The sequence below is a fragment of the Hippocampus bargibanti genome, linkage group LG03 (assembly GCF_051943395.1).
Source record: "Hippocampus bargibanti isolate YZ-2025 linkage group LG03, ASM5194339v1, whole genome shotgun sequence".
Taxonomy (NCBI): Eukaryota; Metazoa; Chordata; class Actinopteri; order Syngnathiformes; family Syngnathidae; genus Hippocampus; species Hippocampus bargibanti.
Genome location: NC_142736.1, coordinates 26,488,075 through 26,512,986, shown reverse-complemented (window position 1 = coordinate 26,512,986; position 24,912 = coordinate 26,488,075). Strand labels below are relative to the sequence as shown.

The 24,912-nt window shown below is 38.0% G+C and overlaps 1 protein-coding gene and 1 long non-coding RNA gene across 4 annotated transcripts in view; one reads left to right on the top strand and one right to left on the bottom strand.

Annotated features, from left to right (window-relative positions):
• The window catches only part of LOC148900848 (uncharacterized), a 117,176-nt gene extending 105,742 nt beyond the window's left edge, over window positions 1-11,434 (top strand). The window contains exon 6 of the long non-coding RNA XR_016114517.1: window positions 6,310-11,434. This is a non-coding gene — a long non-coding RNA (uncharacterized LOC148900848). The remainder of the gene's footprint in view (window positions 1-6,309) is intronic.
• On the bottom strand, window positions 49-24,912 carry isl2b (ISL LIM homeobox 2b). Of its 3 annotated transcripts, XM_088992851.1 has the most exons (8): window positions 24,651-24,912; window positions 24,495-24,572; window positions 20,692-20,772; window positions 13,501-13,690; window positions 13,151-13,416; window positions 11,454-11,746; window positions 3,983-4,150; window positions 49-911 (listed from the first exon to the last, which is right to left on the bottom strand). In XM_088992851.1, the coding sequence occupies exons 3-8, from the start codon at window positions 20,723-20,725 to the stop codon at window positions 795-797; spliced, it is 1,068 nt and encodes a 355-aa protein (XP_088848977.1). In that variant the 5' UTR covers window positions 20,726-20,772; window positions 24,495-24,572; window positions 24,651-24,912; the 3' UTR covers window positions 49-794. The 3 variants fall into 3 exon arrangements, with proteins under 3 accessions (XP_088848977.1, XP_088848975.1, XP_088848976.1); XM_088992849.1 differs by lacking the exons at window positions 20,692-20,772; window positions 24,495-24,572; window positions 24,651-24,912 and adding an exon at window positions 13,908-14,077; XM_088992850.1 differs by lacking the exons at window positions 20,692-20,772; window positions 24,495-24,572; window positions 24,651-24,912 and adding an exon at window positions 13,908-14,077 and having other exon boundaries at window positions 50-911; window positions 11,466-11,746.

Here is a 24,912-nt window from a genome sequence, read left to right as displayed (position 1 = left end):
GAAGCAGTAGATTCGAGGTACAGCATTCATTGTTATTTTTAATGTTTTGCTAATGGGGGTGGGGGTTGATTGGGTGATGGAATAGAAATAATAAAAATGAAAATAATCCTGATAATTTGTGTGATTCATTTAAATGCAATTCAAGCCCCCCTCCCCTAAAAAAAACTCAAAAGAAATGCACCAACACATATTTGTGGATTTTTTTTTTATTATAATCATGACTTGGATCATAGTATTCCCTTTACGAACGGCCCTCCTAACAATAAATAATTTACCAATAATTTAGTTCTTCTGTTTGTCCGAGGAGCTCAAACAACCTTGTATTTTACAACACGAATAAATTGATTTTTTTCTTGTTTTTTTTTGTTTTTTTGTTTCTTTGTTGTTCATGCTCAGCGTTTTAAGACAGAGTCCCATGTATAACAACAACAAAAACAAATAAACAAAGAAAAAAAAAGACTTTGAGGAAACAAGATGACACAAAAAGATCACAATAAAGGTGACAGATGTCCATGAAGTGTTTCTGTAGTGTTCAAGTCTCATCATGGGGAAAGGGGGGGGGGGTTGCTTGTATATCCACATTGAAAGGCTCTGTACATCTTTCTTCGTGCAACATCATCGCCGGTTTGTTATCCATCATCCCCTCCACGATTGGGAATTTTTTATTGATATTGTTTTAAATAATGGTCGATGTGATGTGCTGCTCACATGCAAGAGGGAATTAAGGGGGGGGGGTCATGCTGCAACATTTGCAGGGGGTTTGGGGGGGTGCCTTGGCGGGGAGGTCATTGCTTTCACGTCTCCACAGGGCTTGGTACCATACTGTTGGGGGTGTCCGGTAACTGAGAGGATAAGGATGTGACGTCACTTCCTGACGAGTTGCCCAGAGAGCCGGACTCTGAGAAAGACACCTACAGACACAAAAATTGGAACTCATTTATCACATGTAGTAAAAATTGTCATATTCTTGTAGTCACAACAACAAATAAAAACACACCATCTCAAAATACACCATACATATTGAGAAATAATTAACATTTAATTTTAGGTGTATGTATGTTTTTTTATGTGCGTGCGTGTGTGTGTGTGTGTGTGTGTGTGTGTGTGTGTAGAGAGAGAGAGAGATTTTTATTTCTTCAACTGCTGAAACAATTGTTTGTTTTGGTGTTTTCTACCATTTTCTAATTTATTGAGACATAATCTATAGATGGGCCCGAGAGAGAAAATGAGAGGAAATGAGAGAGTGAGACAGATACAGAAAGAGAGAGAGAGAGAAAATGAGAGATACAGAGAGAGAAAATTATATATATATATATATATATATATATATATATATATATATATATATATATATATATATATATATATATATATATATACTAATAGCTAGCTAGCTAGTTAGATAGCAACTAGATAGCTTGTTGGTAGCCAGCTAGCTAACTAATAGCTAGCTAGCTAGCTAGTTAGATAGCAAATAGATAGCTTGTTGGTAGCCAGCTAGCTAGTTAGATAGCAACTAGATAGCAAAAATATAGCTAGCTAGGTAACCAGCTGATAGCTAACAGCCAATAGCTAGCTAGATAGATAATATGTTTCCCAACTCAATTAGCTAGCTAGCCAGCCATATGGCTAACAGATAGCCAATAGATCGCTAGCCAGCTAGCCAGCCAATAGATGGCTAGTCAGCGAGTTAACAGATCTATGCAGTTATCCATTTATTTTTATGAATTTATCTCATTATGTATTTATAACATCTATCTTGTGTAAGTTTTTACAGCAGTTTTGAAAGGTGCTAAGAAATGAAATGTATTATTATTATTACATAGAGAGAAAGAAAAAAGAGAGAGACAAAGAGAGAAAATGAAAATAATACACAGAGAAATGAAAAGAGAGAAAGAAAAAATGAGAGAGAGAGAGAGTGAAAATGAGAAAGAGAATGACAGGCCGAGACAGAAAATGAGAGTTCTCTCTCTCTCTGTCTAGAGAGAGAACATGAGAGAGAAAAAGATACATGAGAAAGAAAGAAAGAAAGAAAGAAAGAACAAACAAAAGAAAGAAAGAAGGAGAAAGAATGAAAGAACAAACAAAAGAAAGAAGAAAGCAAGAAAGAAAGATAGAAAGAAACAAAGAAAGATAAAAAGAAAAAAAGAACGAAAGAAAAAGAGAGAGAGAGATAAAAAGAAAGAAAGAAGGATACAAAGAAAGAAAAAAAGAAAGAAAAATAAAAAGACGGATAAAAGAAAGAAAGAAACATAAAAAGAAAGAAAGAACGAAAGAAAGAGAGAGATAAAAAGAAAGAAAGAACGAAAGAAAAAGAGAGAGAGATAAAAAGAAAGAAAGAAGGAAAGAACGATAGAAAGAACAAAAGAAAGAAAGAAGGAAAGAAACAAAGAAACAAAGAAAGAACGAAAGAAAAAGAGAGAGAGAGATACAAAGAAAGAAAGAAAGAAAAAGAGAGAGATAAAAAGAAAGAAAGATAGATAGAAAGTAAGAAATAAAAAGACAGATAAAAGAAAGAACGAAAGAAAAGAGAGAGAGATAAAGAAAGAAAGAAGGAAAGAAGGAAAGAACAAAAGAGAGAGAGAGATAAAAAGAAAGATAAAAAGACAGATAGAAAGAACAAAAGATAGAAAGAACAAAAGAAAGAAACAAGGAAAGAAAGAAAAAACCAAAGAAAGAAAGAAAGAACGAAAGAAAGAGAGAGAGATAAAAAGAAAGAAAGAAAGATAAAAAGAAAGAAACAATGAAAGAAAAAGAGAGAGACATAAAAAGAAAGAGAAAGAACAAAAGAAAGAAAGAAAAAAAAAGAGAGAGACATAAAAAGAGAGAGAGATAAAAAGAAAGAAAGATAAAAAGAAAGAAAGAACAAAAGAAAAAGAGAGGGATAAAAAGAAAGAAAGAAAGAAAGAAAGAAAAAGAGATACAAAAAGAAAGAACGAAAGAAAAAGAGAGAGATAAAAAAAGAAAGAAAAAGAGAGAGAGATAAAAAGAAAGAAAGAAAAAGAGAGAGTGATAAAAAGAAAGAACGAAAGAAAAAGAGACACATAAAAGAAAGAAAGAAAGAACGAAAGAAAAAGAGAGAGATATAAAAAAGAAAGAAAGAAAGAAGGAAAGAAATAAAGAAAAAGAGAGATATAAAAAGAAAGAAAGAAAGAACGAAAGAAAAAGAGAGAGATATAAAAAGAAAGAAAGAAGGAAAGAAAAAGAAAAAGAGAGAGATAAAAAGAAAGAAAGAAAGAAAGAAAAAGAGAGATATAAAAAGAAAGAAAGAAAGAACGAAATAAAAAGAGAGAGATATAAAAAGAAAGAAAGAAAGAAAGGAAAGAGAAAGAAAGAAAGAAGAAAGAAAAAAATAAAGAAAGATAAAAATAAAGAAAGAAGGAAAGAAAGAATGAGAAAGAACAAAAGAAAGAAAGAAAGAAAGTAAAGAAGGAGAGAAAGAAAGAAAAAGAGAGATAAAAAGAAAGAAAGAAAAAGAGAGAGAGATAGAAAGAAAGAAAGAAAGAAAGAAAGAAAGAAAGAAAGAAAGAAAGAAAAGAGAGAGAGATAAAAAGAAAGAAATAAATAAAAAGACAGATGAAAGAAAGAAAGAAAGAAAGAACAAAAGATAGAAAGAACAACTGTGAGACTAATAAAGGCATATCCAATATCCAATAAAAAGAAAGAAAAAGAGATAAAAAGAAAGAAAGAAAGAAAGAAGGAAGGAAGGAAAGAAAGAAAGAAAGAAAGAACGAAAGAAAAAGAGAGAGAGATAAAAAGAAAGAAAGATAGAAAGAACAAAAGAAAGAAAGACAAAAAGAAAGAAAGAAAAAGAGAGAGAGAGAAACTGTGTGTGTGTGAGAGAGAGAGAGAGAGAATGTGTGAGAGGAGAGAGAAAGAGAATGTGAGAGAGAGAGAATGTGTGTGAGAGAGAGAGGGAGGGAGAGAGAATGTGTGAGAGAGAGAGAGAATCTGAGAGAGAGAAAATGTGCGAGTGACCCACCAGTTGTTGGAAGGCAGGTTGGTCGAGGTCACTCTGCAAGGCAAATTCACTGAGGGCCTTCCAAGGTGGCTGGTATGTCTGGACTTCCACCGGGTTGCCCTGCACCGTGCTCTCATGCCGGATGGGACTTCCGGCCACCAGGGGCGTTCCCGTCAGACCCTGCAGGTTCTGATCAACCATTACAAACAAACAAACAAACAAAAAGACTGGCATTTGTATTATTTTTGCAAGATTGCACAAGAAAAGAGCTGCAGCGCATTTGACCCAAAAAGTCGAGATTTGACATTGAACTTCAGAAAGACATTTTCTACAATGATCAAGCCCATGCTGGATAGGACAAAATGTCCCATGATGCTAGTCAAGAAGCATCAAAGTCATTCACTCACACTTTTTCCTCTTTTCATTGTAAGCACACCATCTACATCAGGGGTGTCAAAGTCCAGTTATGGTTATGAATTTGGGGAACCCATTAGAAACGTTTAAATCCCTTCACATATTACATATAGAGCACACAGCAAATTAATGAATAACTCGTTTTCACATCTGAAGTCAAGAATAATGACTTTTATTGTGGTTAACATCCAAAAATATGACATTTTGGCTCAGATTTTAGCAATCATCATGGAATTTGATTTGCTTTCGCGGGCCGAAAAAAATGATGTGGCGGGCCGGATTTGGCCCGCGGGCCTTGACTTTGACACCTGTGATCGACATGCAAACACCAAAACGTGTCAACATGGTGGACATTTTTGGCTTATGTGCATGAAGCATTTCGGTGGCGTTTCTTTCACTCTATAGTTAGCAGACTGACTGTAGCAAATATCTGAAATGGTTTTTAGACCAATTGATTTATCAATTCACAACAGCTTGACACCACCCAATTCTTTCTTTTGTTCTTACGCTCATTCACTGCCATTTTTGGTGGGGGTGCCGATGAAGCGCTGGTCAGGCCTCTGGCAATGTTTTTCCCTCCCACAAGGGGGCAGCATTTGCTTTTTGTCCATGTTAGCGCTTTATTCCAGTTTCAGCTGTTGTTAAAGTGCTATATAAACCAATATGTATGTATAGCATTATATTTTGAACAGCCGCCCCCATTTCAGGCTCATATAACTACAGACCCCTATAACTTAGGAATTAAATCTTTCTTTCTGATGAAAGAAGAGAGTCTAAGGTTTCTTACGCTGTGTTGAGTGTTGATGTAGTCCTAAAACTCAATATTCTTGGGGTCCTGGAATTTGAGAGAAAATGACAAAAACCCTGGCACTGGAGTGGACACATTTTTGCACATCGTCTGGCAGTGAATGAGTTAACAGAGTAGTGTGTGTGTGTGTGTGTGTGTGTGTGTGTGTGTGTGTGTGTGTGTGTGTGTGTGTGTGTGTGTGTGTTTGTATGAGTAGTCTTGTGAGGACCACTAACATTTTATGCCATACGTAGTGAGGACATTTTTGACAAGTGAGGACCTTTTGGCCAGTCCTCAAAAGATTTTCGTTCTAAAGGCTTCTATACGGTCTATATATGCATCTGTTAAAGTTTCAGAGAGGTCCTCCCAAATTCACCCAAAATGATTTTTTTGGTGTGTATTTTCATTTCACTTGGATACACACGCTTTTTACTCACTGTGTTTATATATGTGTGTGTGTGTGTGTGTGTGTGTGTGTGTGTGTGTGTGTGTGTGTGTGTGTGTGTGTGTGTGTGTGTGTGAGTGTGTGTGTGTGTGTGTGTGTGTGTGTGTGGTTAATGAGAAGAAAAAGTTAATACCACAAAAAGTAAAACAATATTTTTACCAAATTCCATACAGGAGTGAGGACTTTGAATGCACCAATTCAGAAACCGCACTCCTGCTGTTATTTCAGTTTAAGGTCCAATTTTTATTTATTTGTTTTAAAAGAAGTTGAAGTGGGAGGTGGGGTGACATTTAGTGTTCAAATGTAACACTAGTTCTTCTCTAAACATATCAGCAACGGTGGTCGTCACTCCTTATCTGGAGTTATCCGGACCTCACAAATAGATTGAAACAGGAATGTGTGTGTTTTTGTGTTTTTGTGTTTTTGTGTGCGTGTGTGTGTGTGCGGAACATGCAAAATAAATACATAAAAAATAATAATTCAAAATATGTAGAGTGTAAACTTGTGTAAACACTTATGTAAACATTAATCATGATTTCAGTTTTCGTACAGACATTTGGCCACCTCAAAATATTATCGCCTTTGCTACATGATCAGGACAAATTAGTGATTGTGATGAAGCCACCAAAGGCACTTTTTTTTACCCAGAAATACAGCAGAGCAAAAATTGACACCAACTCTTTAATTTTCTTACTATTCAAGCATCATCCGATAATCGGCATCACATCATATCCAGCATCTGGTGTGCCAAATTGCGACTGTCCAGTCAGAAAGGCACAGTATAAGCTGATCTGGTCCGCGAGGGCACGGTTGTCGCTGACGTCTGGCTACAAAAGGCAACTGGCAGCAATGTGGATTTCTCGCTCAGCACAAATGTTACAAATCATGTTGATGATGCTGTTTGTTCATTTTCCATTTCAATAAAACGTTGTCGAGAATGTGAGTTGTTTAAAAATGGCAATTGTTCCATTATGTGTGCAGACTCTAGGGACAACGTGTACGGAATAGTCACAAAGGGGGAAAAAAGAGCTCTGGTTAACAGTTGAACAGTCTTAATTAGAAATGCTTTCATGTGTCTGCCAAATTACATGTTTAAAACTGGAGGGTAAAAATAAAATATACATAAAAAATGAATGGGTCAATAATTGGACTAAAGTCCGACTTGGGTCAATTTGACCCACCTTTTGTGGTTGCACATTTTTGTGCAAAAAAAACAACAATATGGACAATAGAATAAGCTGTCATCACTCGTGCACACCAACAATGTACACACTAAAACAACATCGCCTTTTCCTTCCATGAAAGGAACAGATTGACCGAGGTTGTGATTAACTCATTCACTGCCAGATGTGCAAAAAATGTGTCCACTCAAGTGCCAGGGTTTTTGTCATTTTCACTCAAATTCCAGGACCCACAGTATATTGAGTTTTAGGACAACATTAACATTCAATGCAGCATAACAAACCATAGACTCTCTTCTTTCATCAGAAAAAAATAGTTAATTCTTAAATGATATGGGTCTTGAGTTATATGAGCCTGAAATGAGGGTGGCTGTCCAAAATACAATACACACTAATATTGGGTTATATAGCACGTTAACAACAGCTGAAGCTGGAATAAAGCGCTAACATGGGAAAAAAGGAAATGCTGCCCCCTTGTGGAAGGGAAAAAACATTGCTCGAGGTCTGGCCATCGCTTTATCGGCACGCAAGCTAGAAAAAAAAAAAAAACCCCGAAAAATCAGGAAAGGCGCTCTATGACATATTTTTAATTCACGAATAATGTAAATAATGTATACTTTTTCCTTAATCAGGTTTTTGAAATATTTTCATTTTCCGTTTTAATTTTTCACAAGCTTGCTCATCAAAGATGCTCATTTAATTCATAGCTCGGACGTTTCAGGAAAAAAGCAAACACATGTAACTGAACTTAACCATTATTTCATGAAAGGACAACAGACACCATTTTTTCTTGTTTCCTAACTGACATCAGAAAAACGTTTTATCGCATCTAAAATACCCAAAACGCGCAGGCTGATATTTTTAGTCAAATGCAAAACACCAATAAAAATGAGTTAAAGTGTCCCAAAACTACTTCAAAATGTTTCAGAAGGTCCCGCCCCCTTGTTCGTGACATCACGCCAGGACGTCTTTGCCTTGCTCTAGAATCAAAACAATGGCTTCGGATTCGGAGAAGATACTTTCTTGTCACTTATCCAGTTATGAATATGATTCAAATAGTTCTGAAGAGGAAAGCATAAATGCTTGCAATTGATTAAAGAAGTCCTTCCAGATCAATTCGAGCCGTCAGGACTCCAATGTAGCGTCCCAGAAAATGCACAAGATGGCGCCCAAGCTCCGTTGGAAATGGGCTGATTTGTCTGCTGGGAATTTGTGTCAACTGGTATCAAATAGTAGTCTTGGTGCAACAAACGATTCACCATCGCGTTATTTGTGTTTTCCTTCTAATTTCGCCATCAACACGGATCAACATGACATTGTTTTCAGACTAAACAAAATACCCAAAATGCATTGTGTGTCGCGTTCTCGGTCAGGGGCGTTCCAGACGTGACGTCCGGTCAGACATCATCATCAACTCCAAAACAAGACTTCCTGAATATTCAGTGCGAGTCTTAAAACGTAAAATATAGTAGTATAAACTTTGTAAAATACGCTCAGTAGAAGTATTTTGAAGTTATTTTATAAATTATGGACACAACTTGTCCGGCGGCGTCGGTTGTCCTTTAATAAAACTAAAAAAATAATAATAATTTTGGACTCCAAGACAAAATCTGCGCTCGCATTTGACCATTCAACCACTTAAACACGAATCCATGCAAATGTTTTATCCATTGTACTTTTGCAACAACAACAAAACATAAATAAAACATCCTAATACAAACCGAAAATTGCCTAAAGTCCAATTAGTTTCAAATGTCAATGATAAATGGAGTGCACTTATATCGTCTAGCACTTTTATCTCTATCATATGTGTACCGAAACACATATCGGAGGGTACACATATGCCCCCACTGCGCAGCTGCATCAACACACGAAACGGTTTTACTTTCAAATAACCTCCAAAATACCATGCTATGCACTGGCCAAATCATAACCCAGGTTATTTTTCGTCTTTTAGTCAAGTTTTAAATCAATAGGTGCTCTATTGTACCGGTGACGTAGCGCTAAGCTAACTGTCTCTCCGGTACATTGTCCAGGTTAGCAAACCCCTTTTATGTTAGCATGCCGTATGAGACCAAAATAGTTGATCCACTGAATAAATGGGCTTTATTGACTGATTGTTATAATGCCCTTACGTACAAACTCTTCCTGGTGTTGGATCTGTATCGCAAGGTGATGTACACAACCGCACGTACATACAACGTTCTCCTGCGACACCACGACAGTATGCTTTATTCTCACTCAAATCTGAAAATGTAAGTTAATTTTTAAGTTATTCGACAAATAGTTCAAATCTCATTCAGAGTCACTACTGAGTCCTGGATAGCCCAACTCTGTTGGAGCAAATACTACAGTGTTGGTATTATTCATTGACACTTGTACTGTAAATATGGGTTGATGCAATACAGCTACATATATCAATATGCCTTTCTTGATACTTGCACTATGTACAGTTTTTGTATGAAACGGTTTTGCACATTCTCAGTATACAGTTGACATTTTTATTTTACTATGCTTAGAATGTCTTGTTTGCTATCCTTTGACCCCACCATCCCATCCCCTTTGAAATTGCTGCTATGGACTGCAAATTTCCCCATTGTGGGGTAAATAAAGGTTTTCTTATTCTGATTCCATATGGCCAATGTGCCTGGGCAAAAATAGATAAATAAATAAATAAAATTTTAAAAAACAGGCACAGATTTGGAATGTGTGGAAAAAAAATAACTACATAAAAATAATCGAAAACAGTGTACTTGCATCTCTGATTAGAACAGTTATTAAAAATGTGTTGAGCAGTGTAGGCAAACAACAGTCCAGAAGTTTAGAAAGGGGCTTTCAGACTCACTGGGGGCTACAATATTAGGTACATACACGTGTTTTCTATTGTCTAGCAGAGAAATAGGGTACACCCTGTACTGCTTTCCAGCCAATTACAAAAACACCAATTGATAAACAACCAGTCACACTCACAATCATACAAAGAGTTGAAAGCGTGTTTTTGCAATGTGGGAGCACGCCCAACTATAGCGGAAGAAAACCCACACCAAAATGTGTTTTTATATAATTTGACATATTCCAAATCTCTTTTGGGAACTATTTTCTATTCATTGCACCATCCAAAACTAACTTGCGGTTCTCCTGTTGTTTTTTTTGTGTCCGTATTTGTTTTTGGAGCCTTTCAACGTTCAACATACTTCAACACATCAGGCTAATTTTGGACGCAAGCGCTTATGACATTAACATTTAATGGCACTTTTCTTTTATTAATCCCTCGGCGCATAGAGACAAGAAGCCATTCCCGCTGGCATTCAGGGATGATGGTAAATGTAGTCTTCAATGAAAGGAACATGCAGGAGCCATACGCGCACACCACTGCCACATAATTTCATAAACATCAAATAAAAAATAAGTTAAAAAAAAAGGAACATTGTTTGTTGTGGTGTATTGAACCTTTCACATGTGCCGGTAAACCTAAAAATATTTGATCCCAGATCCTCAGAAATGTGAGGCAGACGTGCTTAACCACTAAAAACCCCGTCTGTCATGAAAATGGTACTAATCGTTTGTATCGTCAGAGATTAATTTGTTCATCTATAATTTTGCACAGCATGTTTTGATTGCCTCTCAGTTCAAATAACATTTAGCATCCAATATTCACAAGCTCAATTTTAAAAACTTTTATTTTTTTTTTGATAGACTACCTCGACAGTGAATAAAATTTGTATTGGATATAAAGAAACTCAGTGGTAGGCATAGTATGGTCCTGGATCCAAATATGACCCACTCCCTATATTTGAAAAACAGTTATTTATGATCAAACCCATCTATAATACACATGACGTTCATTCTGTTCTTTTCCCACTAATATTGGTTGTTCAAAAAATATATTATGACGAATTGATTGAAAAATAAAGCTAATATTACAAATATCGTGTTGTATGTTTCAGAGATTTCTAATAATTAATGATCAAGATCAATGCATTAAATAATTGCTTCATTAGAATTGAATGAGTAATAAATACAGTAATACGCCGGTGTCATGTTCTTATTCAAAGAAACAATTTCACTCATACATTATAACATTTTTTTCTGATTCTGCACAATTGTGACATGTTTTCGTTTATAAACTAGAGATGCGTGTGGCTAAAACGTTTACCCTTTAAATAAATGTTTAGAATATTTTTTGATATCAATCCAATGCATAGCGAGAGTCTCCATGTGTACCTAATAAAGTACCCACCATGAACACCAAATCTAAAATATAATATATGTTTTAAGGCCATGCTAAATAATGTCATTCATTACAGTCATAATATTCTCCATGCTCATTTAACTCATTGCAATATATGTTCAAATATATTTTCATATGTATCATAATTCTTTTGACAGAAAATAGATCATCTAAAAAATCACTGTCCGGTATAACTGCGCAACCCAATTGCAACTTTAAATGTAGTTTATATAATCTTATTTTGTAAAATAGGCACGGCTCTCTTTGTTGTTACTCTTCCTGTTGTTTTTTTTTCCTTCCTTTTTTGCGTGAATATCGTTTGTATGTAGCAGGATGGAACTGCCAAATCTCAACGCCCGAATTGACAACAAAAGCAAGACAGCAGCATGCACACCAATGGTCACAAGAAGTAATGGAAAGCGTGCTGGACTTACGAAGATGCTTACAGTCTTATCACTGTGCTGCTGCTGGAGCTGCTTGATGAGCAGTGACTTCTTCTTATCCTTGCAGCGCTTGTTCTGGAACCAAACGCGGATGACTCGGGGACTCAGGCCGGTCATCTCCACCAATTGCTCCTTCATAAGCGCGTCGGGCCGCGGGTTGGCGTTGTAGCACGTCCGCAGCGTGTGCAGCTGCTTCTCGTTCAGCACCGTGCGTACTCGCGTCGTCTTTTCCGACTGCTTGTGCACGTGGTTGCGATGCGGGGCCTGCCGCGCCGTCACCGGCTCTGCATGAAAAGAAAGGGCCGACGAGCTCCGTGTAAACCAAAGTCTGACCTGCACGTCTTTGGAACGAACACGCTAATGCAATAAATTCAAGGGAAGGGGAAAAAGGCCAGTAACCTCCAATTCACCTCTCGTCCACAGTAAAAATCCAGATAAATAACCACTCCTTACATTTTGATAGTTTGGTATTCATTTTTTTTATATCTAGAACAGACCTGTAGGCATGCCTGTTTAAACATTCAAAAACATTTGACAATGTGTGCTTGTATTAGTCGATCTGCAAATTTAACTATTTAAAAATCCCCAACATAATTCTGAACATAATTCTCTCACACACACACACACACACACACACACACACACACACACACACACACACACACACACACACACACACACACACACACACACACACACAGACACACATACCCTCTGATACAGATAATGAGAGCTGTACAGGAGCTTTGCCTTAATGGGATCAATTATGACAATTCGTCCCACACCCCAGGAGAGGTTGATAAACTGCACCATTCATTTTTTTAAATTTGGAAATGCCTCATAGTGACGTGTCTACGTTTACAATTTAGTATTCCCCCAACTAAATTCTAATTTAAAAATACATTTTTGACATAAAAATGTGACAATAAAAGCAGCCGGAAAAAAACACAAACAATACCACAAGCGTCATTTGTTAATCAGTACGTAATCAGTGATATATCATAACATGTATATTTCCACTGCATTTAAATAATAGTTTTGATTATTTATATAATCGAACGCACTTTCGCATTTTCTGCTCACGTGTAATCGTCCTTTTTTAAATCCTGAGATTATCAAAATGCCCTCAACGATATTAAAAATCAAAATTTTAAAAAACATTTGAAACGAAAACATCAACACTAGCAACATCATATATTTGATATGAAATCCATTTTAAAAGTATAAATACATTTATGTGATCGAATCTATTCAATTGTTTGTTATTTATGCATTACTACGCTTTTACACGTCTCCGTTTTTTTTTTTTTTTTTTGGGGGGGGGGGCAGTTGTAACCCGAGGCGGCAATAACAACTGCTACTCTTTACTGTTGCTGATCTTTCGTCAATGACAACTAAATATATAAATGTTTAGAAACGCATTTTGAAAAAAGGCTTGTATCGATAAAACGAATGGATGTGAGTCAGACGTATTCAAACATGCTAATAAAAATAAGCTAAGTGCACCGTGACGTAATACGACGGCGACTACTACTACTACTATAACTACTACTAATTGTAGTTAATAATAATAATAATAATAATAATAATAATAATAATAATAATAATAATAATAATAATAATAATAATAATCACAGACATCGAAAAAAGTAGTCCCAAGTACGATGCGAATCGGAATGTTTTCGGACCTGCCAGGTGCATGGCTCTGTTGGAGTGCATGTTGTGTGAGGGGCTGACGGGGCTTCCAGCGGAGCCTCTGTCCAGCAGAAGGCTGTGGTCGGCCCGGCACAGGAGCTCGTCCTCCCGCAAGGAGAACTCGTCGCCGGGCAGCAGTTGGCGGCTGCACACCGAACAGCGAAAGCATTCGATGTGATACACGTTGTCCCGGGCCCTCATGACCAAGTCGCTGCTACTGAAGCCCAAGTTGCACTTGGCGCACTTGATGCCGAACAACCTGCGGAATGGGATATAAAACAGACAGCTTTGAATGCCGTTTGAACGCTTTATTGTCGACGTTGCGCCGCCCCAGCCGCATTACCTGACGTAGTCTCTCTTGCAGTAGGTTTTGCCGTCCCGCACGAAACAAGTGCAGCTCTCGTCCAGGTATTGGCTGCACTCGGCACACTTGAGGCAGGCTGCGTGCCACTCGAGGTCCGGGGAGACTCTCAGGATGTACTGGTCGTGGATCTGGCTTCCGCATCCCACACACATGGCGAATCCTGGCTTCTCTGCGCAAACCACGGTCGCACCAAAGTCATTTCAAAAATTGCTTGACATGGTTGTCCTCCGAGAATGGATTTGCATTCTGCATATTTTTGCAAATGCGAGAAACGGCATTAAAGCCCCGCACGGTTCGCTGCATCATTTACAAAAATGTGTAATGTCGCTGGCCCCTTCCCGACAACCCCCAACCCAAAAATACATTAAACCCACTCTTATACTTACTTTTGGAATGATCCCCCATATCACCCAAGAAAGAAGAGCTGAAAATAATATCCACCATACAGGAAGGAGGAATGGGCGAGCTTGAGGTGCGCAAAAAAAGATGGATGTGAGGAGTGAGTGAGTGGGTGAGTGGCCCTTCCCGAGGTTGCCTCCCTCACAACTTGAGACAAACCCCGACTGACTGCAAGCAGGACGTCCACGAGGAGGTGGAGCAGGAGGAGTGAGAAAGACCAAGAGGAAAGGGAGGGAGGGGGGAGAGGTAGGGGGGTCAGTGAAGAGGCTGCAAGGTCCCACGCGCGGTGACTATGACGTCATCACGTCCGAGCCCGACCCTCCAATCCCATGCAGCCGTGCTGAAAACAATGATGGACACTTGCAGCAATATATATATATATATCAGGGTGTGATGCGTGTGTGTGTGTGTGTGTGTGTGTGTGTGTGTGTGTGTGTGTCTGTGTGTCTGTGTGTGTATGGATTGATAGCTCAGTCAGCAAAGGCATTTATCCCAGATTTGGCATGATGGCACTGGCATAATGTATGTGGGCCAAACATGGCCCAAAAGCAGCAACTTCGGCGTGAAGTATGTGAGCCGGAAATTAATTTACCACTGTGGCCCATTTATGACAAGATTACCATTATTTTTATTTTTTGGACAACATTATTATTATTAATACTACTTCTACTACTAATAATGACTTTACTTTTACTAGTATTACAACAATTACAACGACTACTACTACTGTCATATATTCTTTATCCTCACTTGTACTATTTAGCATTTGACTCAGCATGATTCAGACTTGATCTTAGTTTTACTACTTGGTGCTTTCTACTATCTTTGTGACTGCTTTATTCCTGTGTATGATGGTTGTCCATGTTCAGCACTTTGTTCCAGCTTCAGCTGTTGTTAAAGCGCTATATAAATCAATATGCATTGTATTATACTACTATTACTACTGATCCTGACCTACGCAGTTACATTGGCCAGATATTAACAAACGGGAAATTAGTTTGTCCGCCCCTCCATCTGTCCACCCTTCAATCAATTCACCTATTCATCCATCCGTTTCATTTTATTTTTACAAAACATTTACACATTTAGATATTTATTATTTAAACAAAATATAGTTTGCATGAATCTAACATACTGAGTCAGCAATTTTCAGCATCTTCAAATATGAAGCCCCGTGTTAAACGCATTGTTCATTTCAGTAAACAAAGTAAACAAAATATCGAGGAGGGTCTTACGATTATGTATTTTATGTACAATTTTAATGAGGGGGAAAAAAGAGGCAGAGACATAACTGACTTGGGTGGCTCATGGACCACCCCTTATGTACAATACTGATCTGAACAAGACTGACATCTAGTGGATTGAAATGGAAACTACACTTGATCCGCCTTTTCTCGATAGTGACATCTTCATGGTCTTGAATCAACGTTAAAGATTCATAGAAAAATATCGAGGACTATGTACATCTGTCTCATGATGGAGTACAATGTGCGTATTTTTCCAATTAAATACGACTGGTTAATTTATGTAAGTGAAAAGAATCCAAATTGTGATTGTAAAATAGCCGCCGCATTTATTCTGGGTGAGCAATGGCCTCTCTGAAGGCCACAACACTATGAGAAGCACTGACAACATACAGTGAGACCTCAACTTACAAACGCCTTATCTTACAAAGTTTTCGTCTTACAAACGTCAAATTTATGAAAATTAAACCTTATAATAAGCACTATTTTCATAATACACACCCACCACGGCTGGCGGAGTGATCTTCGGCGGAAGCACACGACCGAACAGCAACAACAAGTTACCAACAGTCCATATGGAAGGTGACTCTCCTTCCATAAGCCATCAACGACCATCAAAAAGGTAAATAAAACAGCACAGCACAGTTTATTTCTTTAATTACAGTCCTCATGTAATGCGCCTCTTTTTCCAAACAGCAATTCCCTTTGACCTTCGACCTCCAACGCCATTCCATTCCTTACAATTCCCATTCATTACAATACAATAGCACATTTATTATACATAGAATAAGGTATGTTGTGTGTAGTTTTAAAATATAAGTATAAATAAAAGTATATTTTATGGAAACCCAGGAACGGATTATTCCCATTTTAATGGTTTCCTATGGGCATTTTTTTTTAGATACACACTTTTCGCCTTACACACTCTGTCGTAAGTTGAGGTCTCACTGTACTTCATGTCTAACATTTGTTCCATGAAAATGGATGCTGCAATTTATTTTGGGGTCCAATCACATTTGTTGCCTTGTTAGATAATATTCAGAATTGGAATCAACTATCTTGGCACTCGTGCTATGGCCAGTCAGTGCGTAGAAATACACTGTATGTTGTATAAATCTTCCAAAAGTTTTTTAAAAAGTTTTTCAAAAAAGTGACAGTGTGTGTATTAATAGTGCATTTCAATATGAAATCTGTACTTTAAGGAGGACATGAATAAATTTCATGCAGACTGAATTGTACATTTCGAGAGCTGTAATGTGTTTAAGTAAAGTCTCGTCCAGTCACCTCACATTTCTAATGGCTTTTCTATTCAATTTGCATGCATTGGACTGGCTCTGTCTTATTTGAATGGAGCTCCCTGGAATAACTGGAGCTGACTGTTTTTTTTTTTATAAATCATTATTATTATTACTGAAGTCCGCTACAAAAATCATACTGACTAGGAATTGAAAGTTAAACTTGATTAACACTCACATTTGCATTTGTGTCTGTGTTTGGATGTGTGCTCCCGTGCATGTATTTTGAATGATTTTTTTTCAGTTTTGTGAGTTATTTACTAAACTAATATTATACTGTATACATGGTTGGTTGTGTTTTTTTTCAGCATTCAATTGTTACCCTTACATTTGGACACACAAAATTGCCATTTTAACAAAATTCTATCCCAGATTTGATCCAGTTTCAAGATTTTCTCAACCTTTTTTGAAATCAGTCCCAGTCGCCTGAACCTGGTCGCAGTTGACCATACAAGTTCCGCTGTACGGTACTCTATAGTATTATTCTACATTATTCATTCATTAATTTTCCAAGCTGCGTATCCTCACAAGGGTTAAGGGACTGTCATATCCACGGAGTAAGATGCAGAAATAGCGTCTTTTCCGCACAACATTTAAAAAATGTATATTTTCTGTGTGGATTCAAATATCCGTCATTGCTGTTTTTGTGTTATCATTACACAAGTGAACAAGGTTCCATTGGATTTGACGAAGAATGACGGAGTCACTCAGTGGGGCATATTCCTGTTAGTAACCTGTTAATGGTGGGGCAAACATATCTTTCAATAGCTTCACTGTCCGAATCACATGACAAAGGTCCCAAAAGAATGTCTAATCAAGCTTTGATGGGGCATTAACATCATCAAATATGCATGACACTTATCCACTTAAACTTTGGCAACTGACTCATGTCTGGACAATGTCTGTGTATGTGTGTGTTTGTGTATCTGCATGCGTGTGTGTATGTGAGTGTATGCGTGTGTGTGTGTGTGTGTGTGTCTCCCAGCCCATTTGACGGAACTTTTGTGCAGTGCCACATTCTCTTGAATGTTTTACATTGGGATGGCAATCTGCCTCCATTGTGTTGCCAAAAAGATTAGAAATTCAAAGTGGCCTCCCGACTACCTCTTGCCAAGATAATCTGTCACCATTTTTTACCAGTTGATTAGGGTGGTCTGGAAAAAAAAAAAATAGAGATATATTTAAATACATATTGGATTAGATTATCCTTTATTAGTCTTGCAGTGGAGAAATTTACATTTCACAGCAGCAAAGTGAAGAAAGGAAGAGGAAAGGAAAGAAAGAAGTAGAAAAACAAAATACAGGAGCTGATGTAAAGGCAGCAACTCTCGCGGCACAATCTTGAAGTCAAAACAACCAAAAAAAACGCTAAATAACAAATAATATGTCAAGACAAAGACAGTCATTCAATCTTAAGCACTTTCTGCACCCTCTTTGTTCCATGAAGCAGTTCGAGATTAAAGAGGAAAGGATCAAAGCGTCCTTTTAACCAGTGGATCAAGGACGTCGTGGAATGTGCACGTCTACTACAAGCTAAATGTTGAAAGCACACATGAAGCTGTAGCACCCATTGATTGTCTCACATCTCCTTTCCCATGTAAATCCGCTTCAATTCCAAGCCGCGACAGTGTTTAAATAAATAAATATATATATATATATATATATATATATATATATATATATATATATATATATATATATATATATATATATATATATATATATATATATATATAGTGCTTCCCTCCGAGATTGTATTGGTTTAAATAATTCACATGAAACAAAAAAAAATAAATCATAATTTGCATCTGATTTTGAAAAAGATTAGACGTTAGCTACAAATAGAAGCAATCAGAGGCATTCAAATATGCAAACTCTGATCATCAAAGATTTGATATGGAATCGCTATTTATTATATGTGAAAAAGACTCCCTCGTGTGATGGAAGGCCTTTGTGAGAGACAAAGCGTGTTGCAGATTTATAATTAATTACACGTGCGGAGTTAATGCGCCATTCACATGATAATTAGGATTAATTTTTGATTGTCGCCTCAGGGCGGCACTGCATTGCGCAGGCGGCCATATTATTACCTTATTAGAGTAACTGTCAGGCACCTTCTATAGTTTACAAATGCATTTCCTTGTCTCTAGTTGTTGCTTAGGAGCGTCTGGAACAAGAAGCTATGTCACTTTGATGGGGCTTGCTGCGCCCATGTGTTTGCATCAGTCACAACAACGCCGTCATTCGGCACTTTCTGTCCGAGGCATCATCGTCACTCACACAGTTATTTGTCTTCACGGACAAGGAGGGATTCCATTAAAATGAAGGTCATGTTTGTTGGTGTGTTCCTTGCGTTGTATTCTGTCATGTTTAGCAAAGCAGAAAAATAGGAAGGAAATGTTGTGGAATTAAAGCAACATTCTGCAAAGTGTTGTCTTGGGGGTTTGGCACCATGACTCCGCCTACATTTGTTCAGAGCAATTTATATATATAATCAGTGGGGGACGGTCATGGCCTGAAAAGCCTTCTTTGCTGGCCTAAAAACATCTGAATCCCGGACTGATGTTAATTATAATTTGTCCATGAATTCTAATAAAATAATTCCAAATGGTCTTTCAGCCGCCTTTCATTAATTTCCGCTTGTTGCGCTGCTTCCAGTCGTGTGTTTTCGTATTCAAGCATTTAAACCAGGGGTGTCAAAGTCATTTTTTGCCGCGGGCCACATTGTAGTTATGGTTTCCTCTCGAGGGCCGTTATGAATTTGGGGAACCCATTAGAATGTTTAAATCCCTTCAAATATTACATATAGAGCACACAGCAAATTAATGAATAACTCGTTTTCAAATCTGAAGTCAAGAATAATGACTTTTATTGTGGTTGACATCCAAAAATATGAAATTTTGGCTCAGATTTTAGCAATCATCATGGAATTTAACAAGTGTGATTTGCTTTCGCGGGCCAAAAAAAATGACGGGCCTTGACTTTGACAACTGTGATTTACAGGCATCGAGCACATTTATATTTACAATTTGTACAAAGTATGTCCGTCTGTTTCAACGAAACTTCAGTATTTGCATTGGTAACAATTGCATGGCTTTGGAGTAACAGTAATGAAAAAAGAAGGCCCTGCTGTGAGGAGGTTTTTTATTAAAGCAACCAGAATTACATCCCTGATCCACTAGTGAAAAGGATGCTTTGATCCTCTCCTCTATCATTTAGAACTGCCACAAAAAGGGTACAGACAGCAAGTGCTCAAGAATCAATAATTGTCTGTGACTTTTGTGTTGTCACATTATGTGTTATTTAGTTTTTTTGTTCTTTTGACTTCCAGACGGCGCCGCGAGAGTGGCTGCCTTTCCAGCAGCTCCTATATTTTGTTTTTGTACTTCTTCGTTTCCTTTCCTCTTCCATTCATAACTTTTCGGCTGTTTAATGTAAATTTATCCACTGTGAGACTAATAAAGGATAATCCAATCCAATATGTACAGTAAAGTCTCGTTATATCGATATCGGATATATCGATAGTCCCGGTTACATCGATACTATTTCCATGCACGCACGGGGAAAATTACATGCGCGCAGGGTCGGATATATCGATAGTCCCGGTTATATCGATATTTTTTGGACTCCCTTGAATATCGATATAACGAGACTTTACTGTATATAAATATATACATATATATTTTTATGTTTTCCAGACCGCCCTAACAAACTGGTAAAAAATGGTGACAGATTGTCTTGGCAAGAGATAGTCAGGAGGCCATTGTGAATTTCTAATCTTTTTGGCAACACAATGAAGGCAGATTGTTTCACAACTACACTTGATGTATAGTCAACTACTGAAGCCGATGAAAAGATTAATAAGAGACAAAAGTTGAGAGTTCCAGGTTTTATCACATGCTATTTGCATCTGGGTGTATTGAACAAATCAGGAAAGCATATCTTGTTTGAACATGTGAGCAAAAGTTTTGGAACGGACAGGGATTGTTCATTTTGAAATGCTTTTCCGAGACGTTACCGCAGCCCCTTTCAGTTCTCAGGTGCAATTCCATTTTCAGTGAAGTTTCTCTTTCATTGAAATGCAGTGCAGTAGGATTCGAAAGGGGCTTCTAACAGGAGTAAGTACTTTTCACTGCTAGGAATTGTGAAACTCAACAGAAAAATCTTCAACGATGTTTGCGATGATCTGTCCATGCACCACAAAAAAAGCTTTCATTGTCTTTGGCACTCACCTTTTCGGTGGCATTTCCAGATGAAGTGTCGCATGGCATGTCATACTGTGCCTCTTTTGTAGCACGTTCATGGTCTCACACCTGAGGGGAGGGAGCACAGTTGTGTGAACGGAGGCATTTGAGCATCACATTAGTTTTTTTTTTTTTTTTACAGGACAGCAGGTGTACGACGGACCTTCTCCTTCCACCAGCTGTGTGCCCAAATGTGTGTGTGCGTGTGTGCTTGTGTGTGCATGTGTGTGTGTGTGTGGAGAAAATGGCTATGACCCATAGCAGTGGTAAAATTATCAAAGGTTGGCAACATGCCCTCCCTGACCCCTCAACCACAAAGCCCTCTATTACAACAACAAATGCATCCACTTTGCCCAAAAAATAACTCTAAAGCAGTTTGTGTGTGTGTTTGTGTGTGTGTGTGTGTGTGTGTGTGTGTGTGTGTGTGTGTGTGTGTGTGTGTGTGTGTGTGTGTGTGTGTGTGTGTGTGTGTGTGTGTGTGTGTGTGTGTGTGTGTCTCCCTTTGGATCAACAGTGGCTTTCATAGTGTATTATCTGGCCCAGCTTTTAACTCTAGCAGAACTGTGTTCACAAATTGATGCTCTGCTCCAGTGGGGCTGTAGCTGCAACATTAAATTGTACTGAAATATTCATATGTGAGTGCATTTAGCTGAGAGCAATTGCTGTGCGACTCTCGAGAGGCTGCATGGAAATGTTGTGCCCCCCACCCCCCACCTCAATCCCACCCGATACACATACATACACACACACACAACACCCGGAGACCGACCCAGGACACTGATTGAGTTTGGAGGCAAGACAAATGAAGCTGAACGCAGCACAAATTTCTAATTGTATCACAATAGTGGACAGACTGAAAAAGTTAATTGGGGGTGAAAGAAAATATCAGATTTTGCACAATGAGAAGCCCAATGGAAGACCACCCAGTTCTGACATTTCTGTTTTTCCATCTTTAGTTGATTTCCGTGCACTTAAAAAAAAAAAAAAATCACAGTTGCTTTAGATGATATGACACTTTTCGCCTGTAGAGGGCAATATAGTGCAAGTTGGCTAATTATCTCTCGCCGCAGCTTTTAATAAATGAACGCGTCAGTGCACCCTCCAATTTCTTTTAAATGCCTTTTCCTGCACGGTCATTGTGTATTCATGTAAGTCAACGTGTTTATTGAATATGAATATGTAAATCAACTCAGATAAAGGGGAAAAAATACAGAATCCGACGGATGACTATTCCCCCACAGAGGCTTCGTCCTTTTTATCCTGAAATGTTCACTGATTTGGCCACCGCGTCGCTAGCCAAGCGTAAAGTACAAGCTTACATGTTGCATCGCTGAATTAAGGGCGAGGACATTATTTAATTGAGCACTCGGAATTCCCGCGGGACGGCAAGTGCTCATGGTGATCACATGACCTGACACGTGCCACAACAACAACAATAGTAATTGTTTTTTTCCTGCTGCTGTTTTTTTGGATCAGTGGGCGTCATACTTGATTTGAATCCTTTAATAATGATATATTGAAGACTATTTAACGGAGAATAATCAACACAACGTCATTATGCTGGATAATTCAATATTGATATATAAAAATATTTCCTCCAACTAACTCCACTCACTATTTTCAATGAACTGACCCACTTTTTAATCTAAGAGCCATTGCAAGTATCCAAGAAAAAAAAATCGTTGTTGCCATAACAACAGTCTCCTCAGTGAATTCTTCGCACACTTGTTGGGGAGCAGCGTGCACTTAAGAAAAATGTCGGCAAAAGGAGAACCTGAGAAGCTTTTTAAAGCGTCATGTATAATTCATTTGTATATCTTCTTTTTTCTTCTCCAACTTCGTGTGTATGTGTGAGACGTGTTCTCAATCTGTCACTGTTTGTTCTCAATGAGCCTTTTTTTTCGCCCCCTCTCTTGTTCCTACTCAAATGCCCACGCCCAGCTGTTTAGCACCACGCACCCTCAAAAATCTCTACCACGCACTCACAACCCAATCACATGATGTGAATGTTTATCTTCAAGTATGCACTCTGCTCAGCTGGAGACCTTGCAGCGGAACTCACTTTATTTTATTTTCAACATGTTTTTTTTTTACTTATAGAGACATTTCATCTGTCATAAACTGTGTACCGTATTTTCCGGGGTATAAGGCGCAGTAGAGTATAAGACGCACCCCCAATGAATGCTGTATTTTCAAACTTTTTCCATATGTAAGGCGCACCTTCAATGAATGAAAAAAAGTTAACCCTCTCATTCCCTCAGATCCTCTTCCTCCCTCCACTTCTGTGTGCAACCTGCTCGTCTCAGCACGATGGGGGATAGAGCGTTCAGCCGCTCTGGAACTCACTTCCTCCCAACATTCTTAACATTGATTCTCTTCCCACCTTCAAATCTCATCTCAAAACCCACCTATTTAAAATTAAATTCTGTGTAGCTTTATATGTTGTTTCTCTTTCTAATTGTATTTTATTTAATATTGTACCTGTTTTTTCTCTAACTTGTCTGTGAATGGAAAGTGCCCTTGAGAGCTTGGAAAGGCGCTTGAAAATAAAATGTATTATTATTAATTATTATTATTATTATTATAAATGACCGCTTCACCTGACCTTTCAACAATTTACATTATATGGAGTTCTTCTTCTATTCCTAATTTAAAGGACAACCGACGTCACTTTTTTGTTTTTTAACTGACATCAGAAAAACGTTTTATATCATCTAAAATACCCTAAACACGCAGTATGATATTTTCAGTCAAATGCAAAACACCAATAAAAATGACTTAAAGTGTCCAAAATCTGCAAAAAATTGAGCTGCGAATTGGGCATTTTCAGAAAGTCCCGCCCCCAGTTCGTGACGTCACGCCAAGACGTCTTGCTGGAGAATCCAAACAATGGCTTCAGATTCGGAGAATATGCTTTCTTGTTACACATCCAGTTATGAATATGATTCAAATAGTTTTGAAGAGGAAAGCATACATGTTTGCAATCGATTAAATAATTTATTCCATGCCATTTTGAGGCAACAATGGGGCAACAATGGATCATCAGAAAAGAGGCACAAAATGGCGACCTCCAGTGGCCACTTCCGCTTGCACAGGCTGATAAATTCCTTATATGGAGCTTGGACTCCCTCTTCTGGCGGCTTTTGGGTGCAACACGGTTCTCAGACCAAACATGTACAGCAAAATACATTGACGTGATGGAAGGACGCTACAATGCGTCTTTTTTTAACGGTCAGGGGGCGGTCCTTTCATGACATCACGTACGGACCAGTCACCAACTCAAAAACAAGACTTCCTGAATATTCAGAGCGAGTCTTAAAATATAGCTATATGCAGTGGAATCTTTGTGAAATACCCTCAGTAGAAGTCATTTGAAGCCATTTTACAAATTATGGACACAACTTGTCCGGAGACGTCGGTTGTCCTTTAAATTATATGGAGTTGATATTTGGAAAATACAGAGTGGTTTGTCTATTGGATTTATTTTTAAACATTTGTAATTTTTTAAACAGAGTTTTTCTAGTCTATTTCAATTGGACCCCTTTGAAAGGCAACAAGTGTTGAAAAATAAGCATAATAAATTACAGAATTAATTAGATTTTTATGAAATTATTATTTTGAGTGTCTATGAGACACAAAATAAGAAATGAAGTCTCAAATCCAAGTTCTTCCTTTTGTTTAATGAGAACGCAAAGACTGATCATGTAATGTTAATACGGCTAAAGTGGCTCCCCGTGTGCCATGATTAAAACATGTCAATAATGGAGCGTCTAATGGTCACTGTTCATTACCTTAGTTTTAGATGGCCGTGACAGTGAGCGGCGCATTTCCTCGTCCCAGAAGCCATTTCACTTCTTGGCACCGACAACCTGTCACACATGGACGCTCGAGTCTCACGTATTGGTATTTTGTCTCCATGTGAATTATTCACGCCGATTTTGGTCTACCTGGGACTTGGCGGGTCAGGGTTCACGATGGTGAAAGGCTCACATGAGGAGGAGTCAGAGAGGATAGAGAGGGGTGGGGGGGTCTTGAAACAAGAGGTGTCAAAATTAATCGATTTATCAACACCTGATCGATTATCAAATTGTAAAGTCTTGAGACTTTTTTATGATGCGCTTTAAACAGAAAGGGTATAAGGAATTACCTGTTTTATTTTGGCTGTTTTATGTCATCAAATCACAACACCTTGGAATTGGCAATGATATT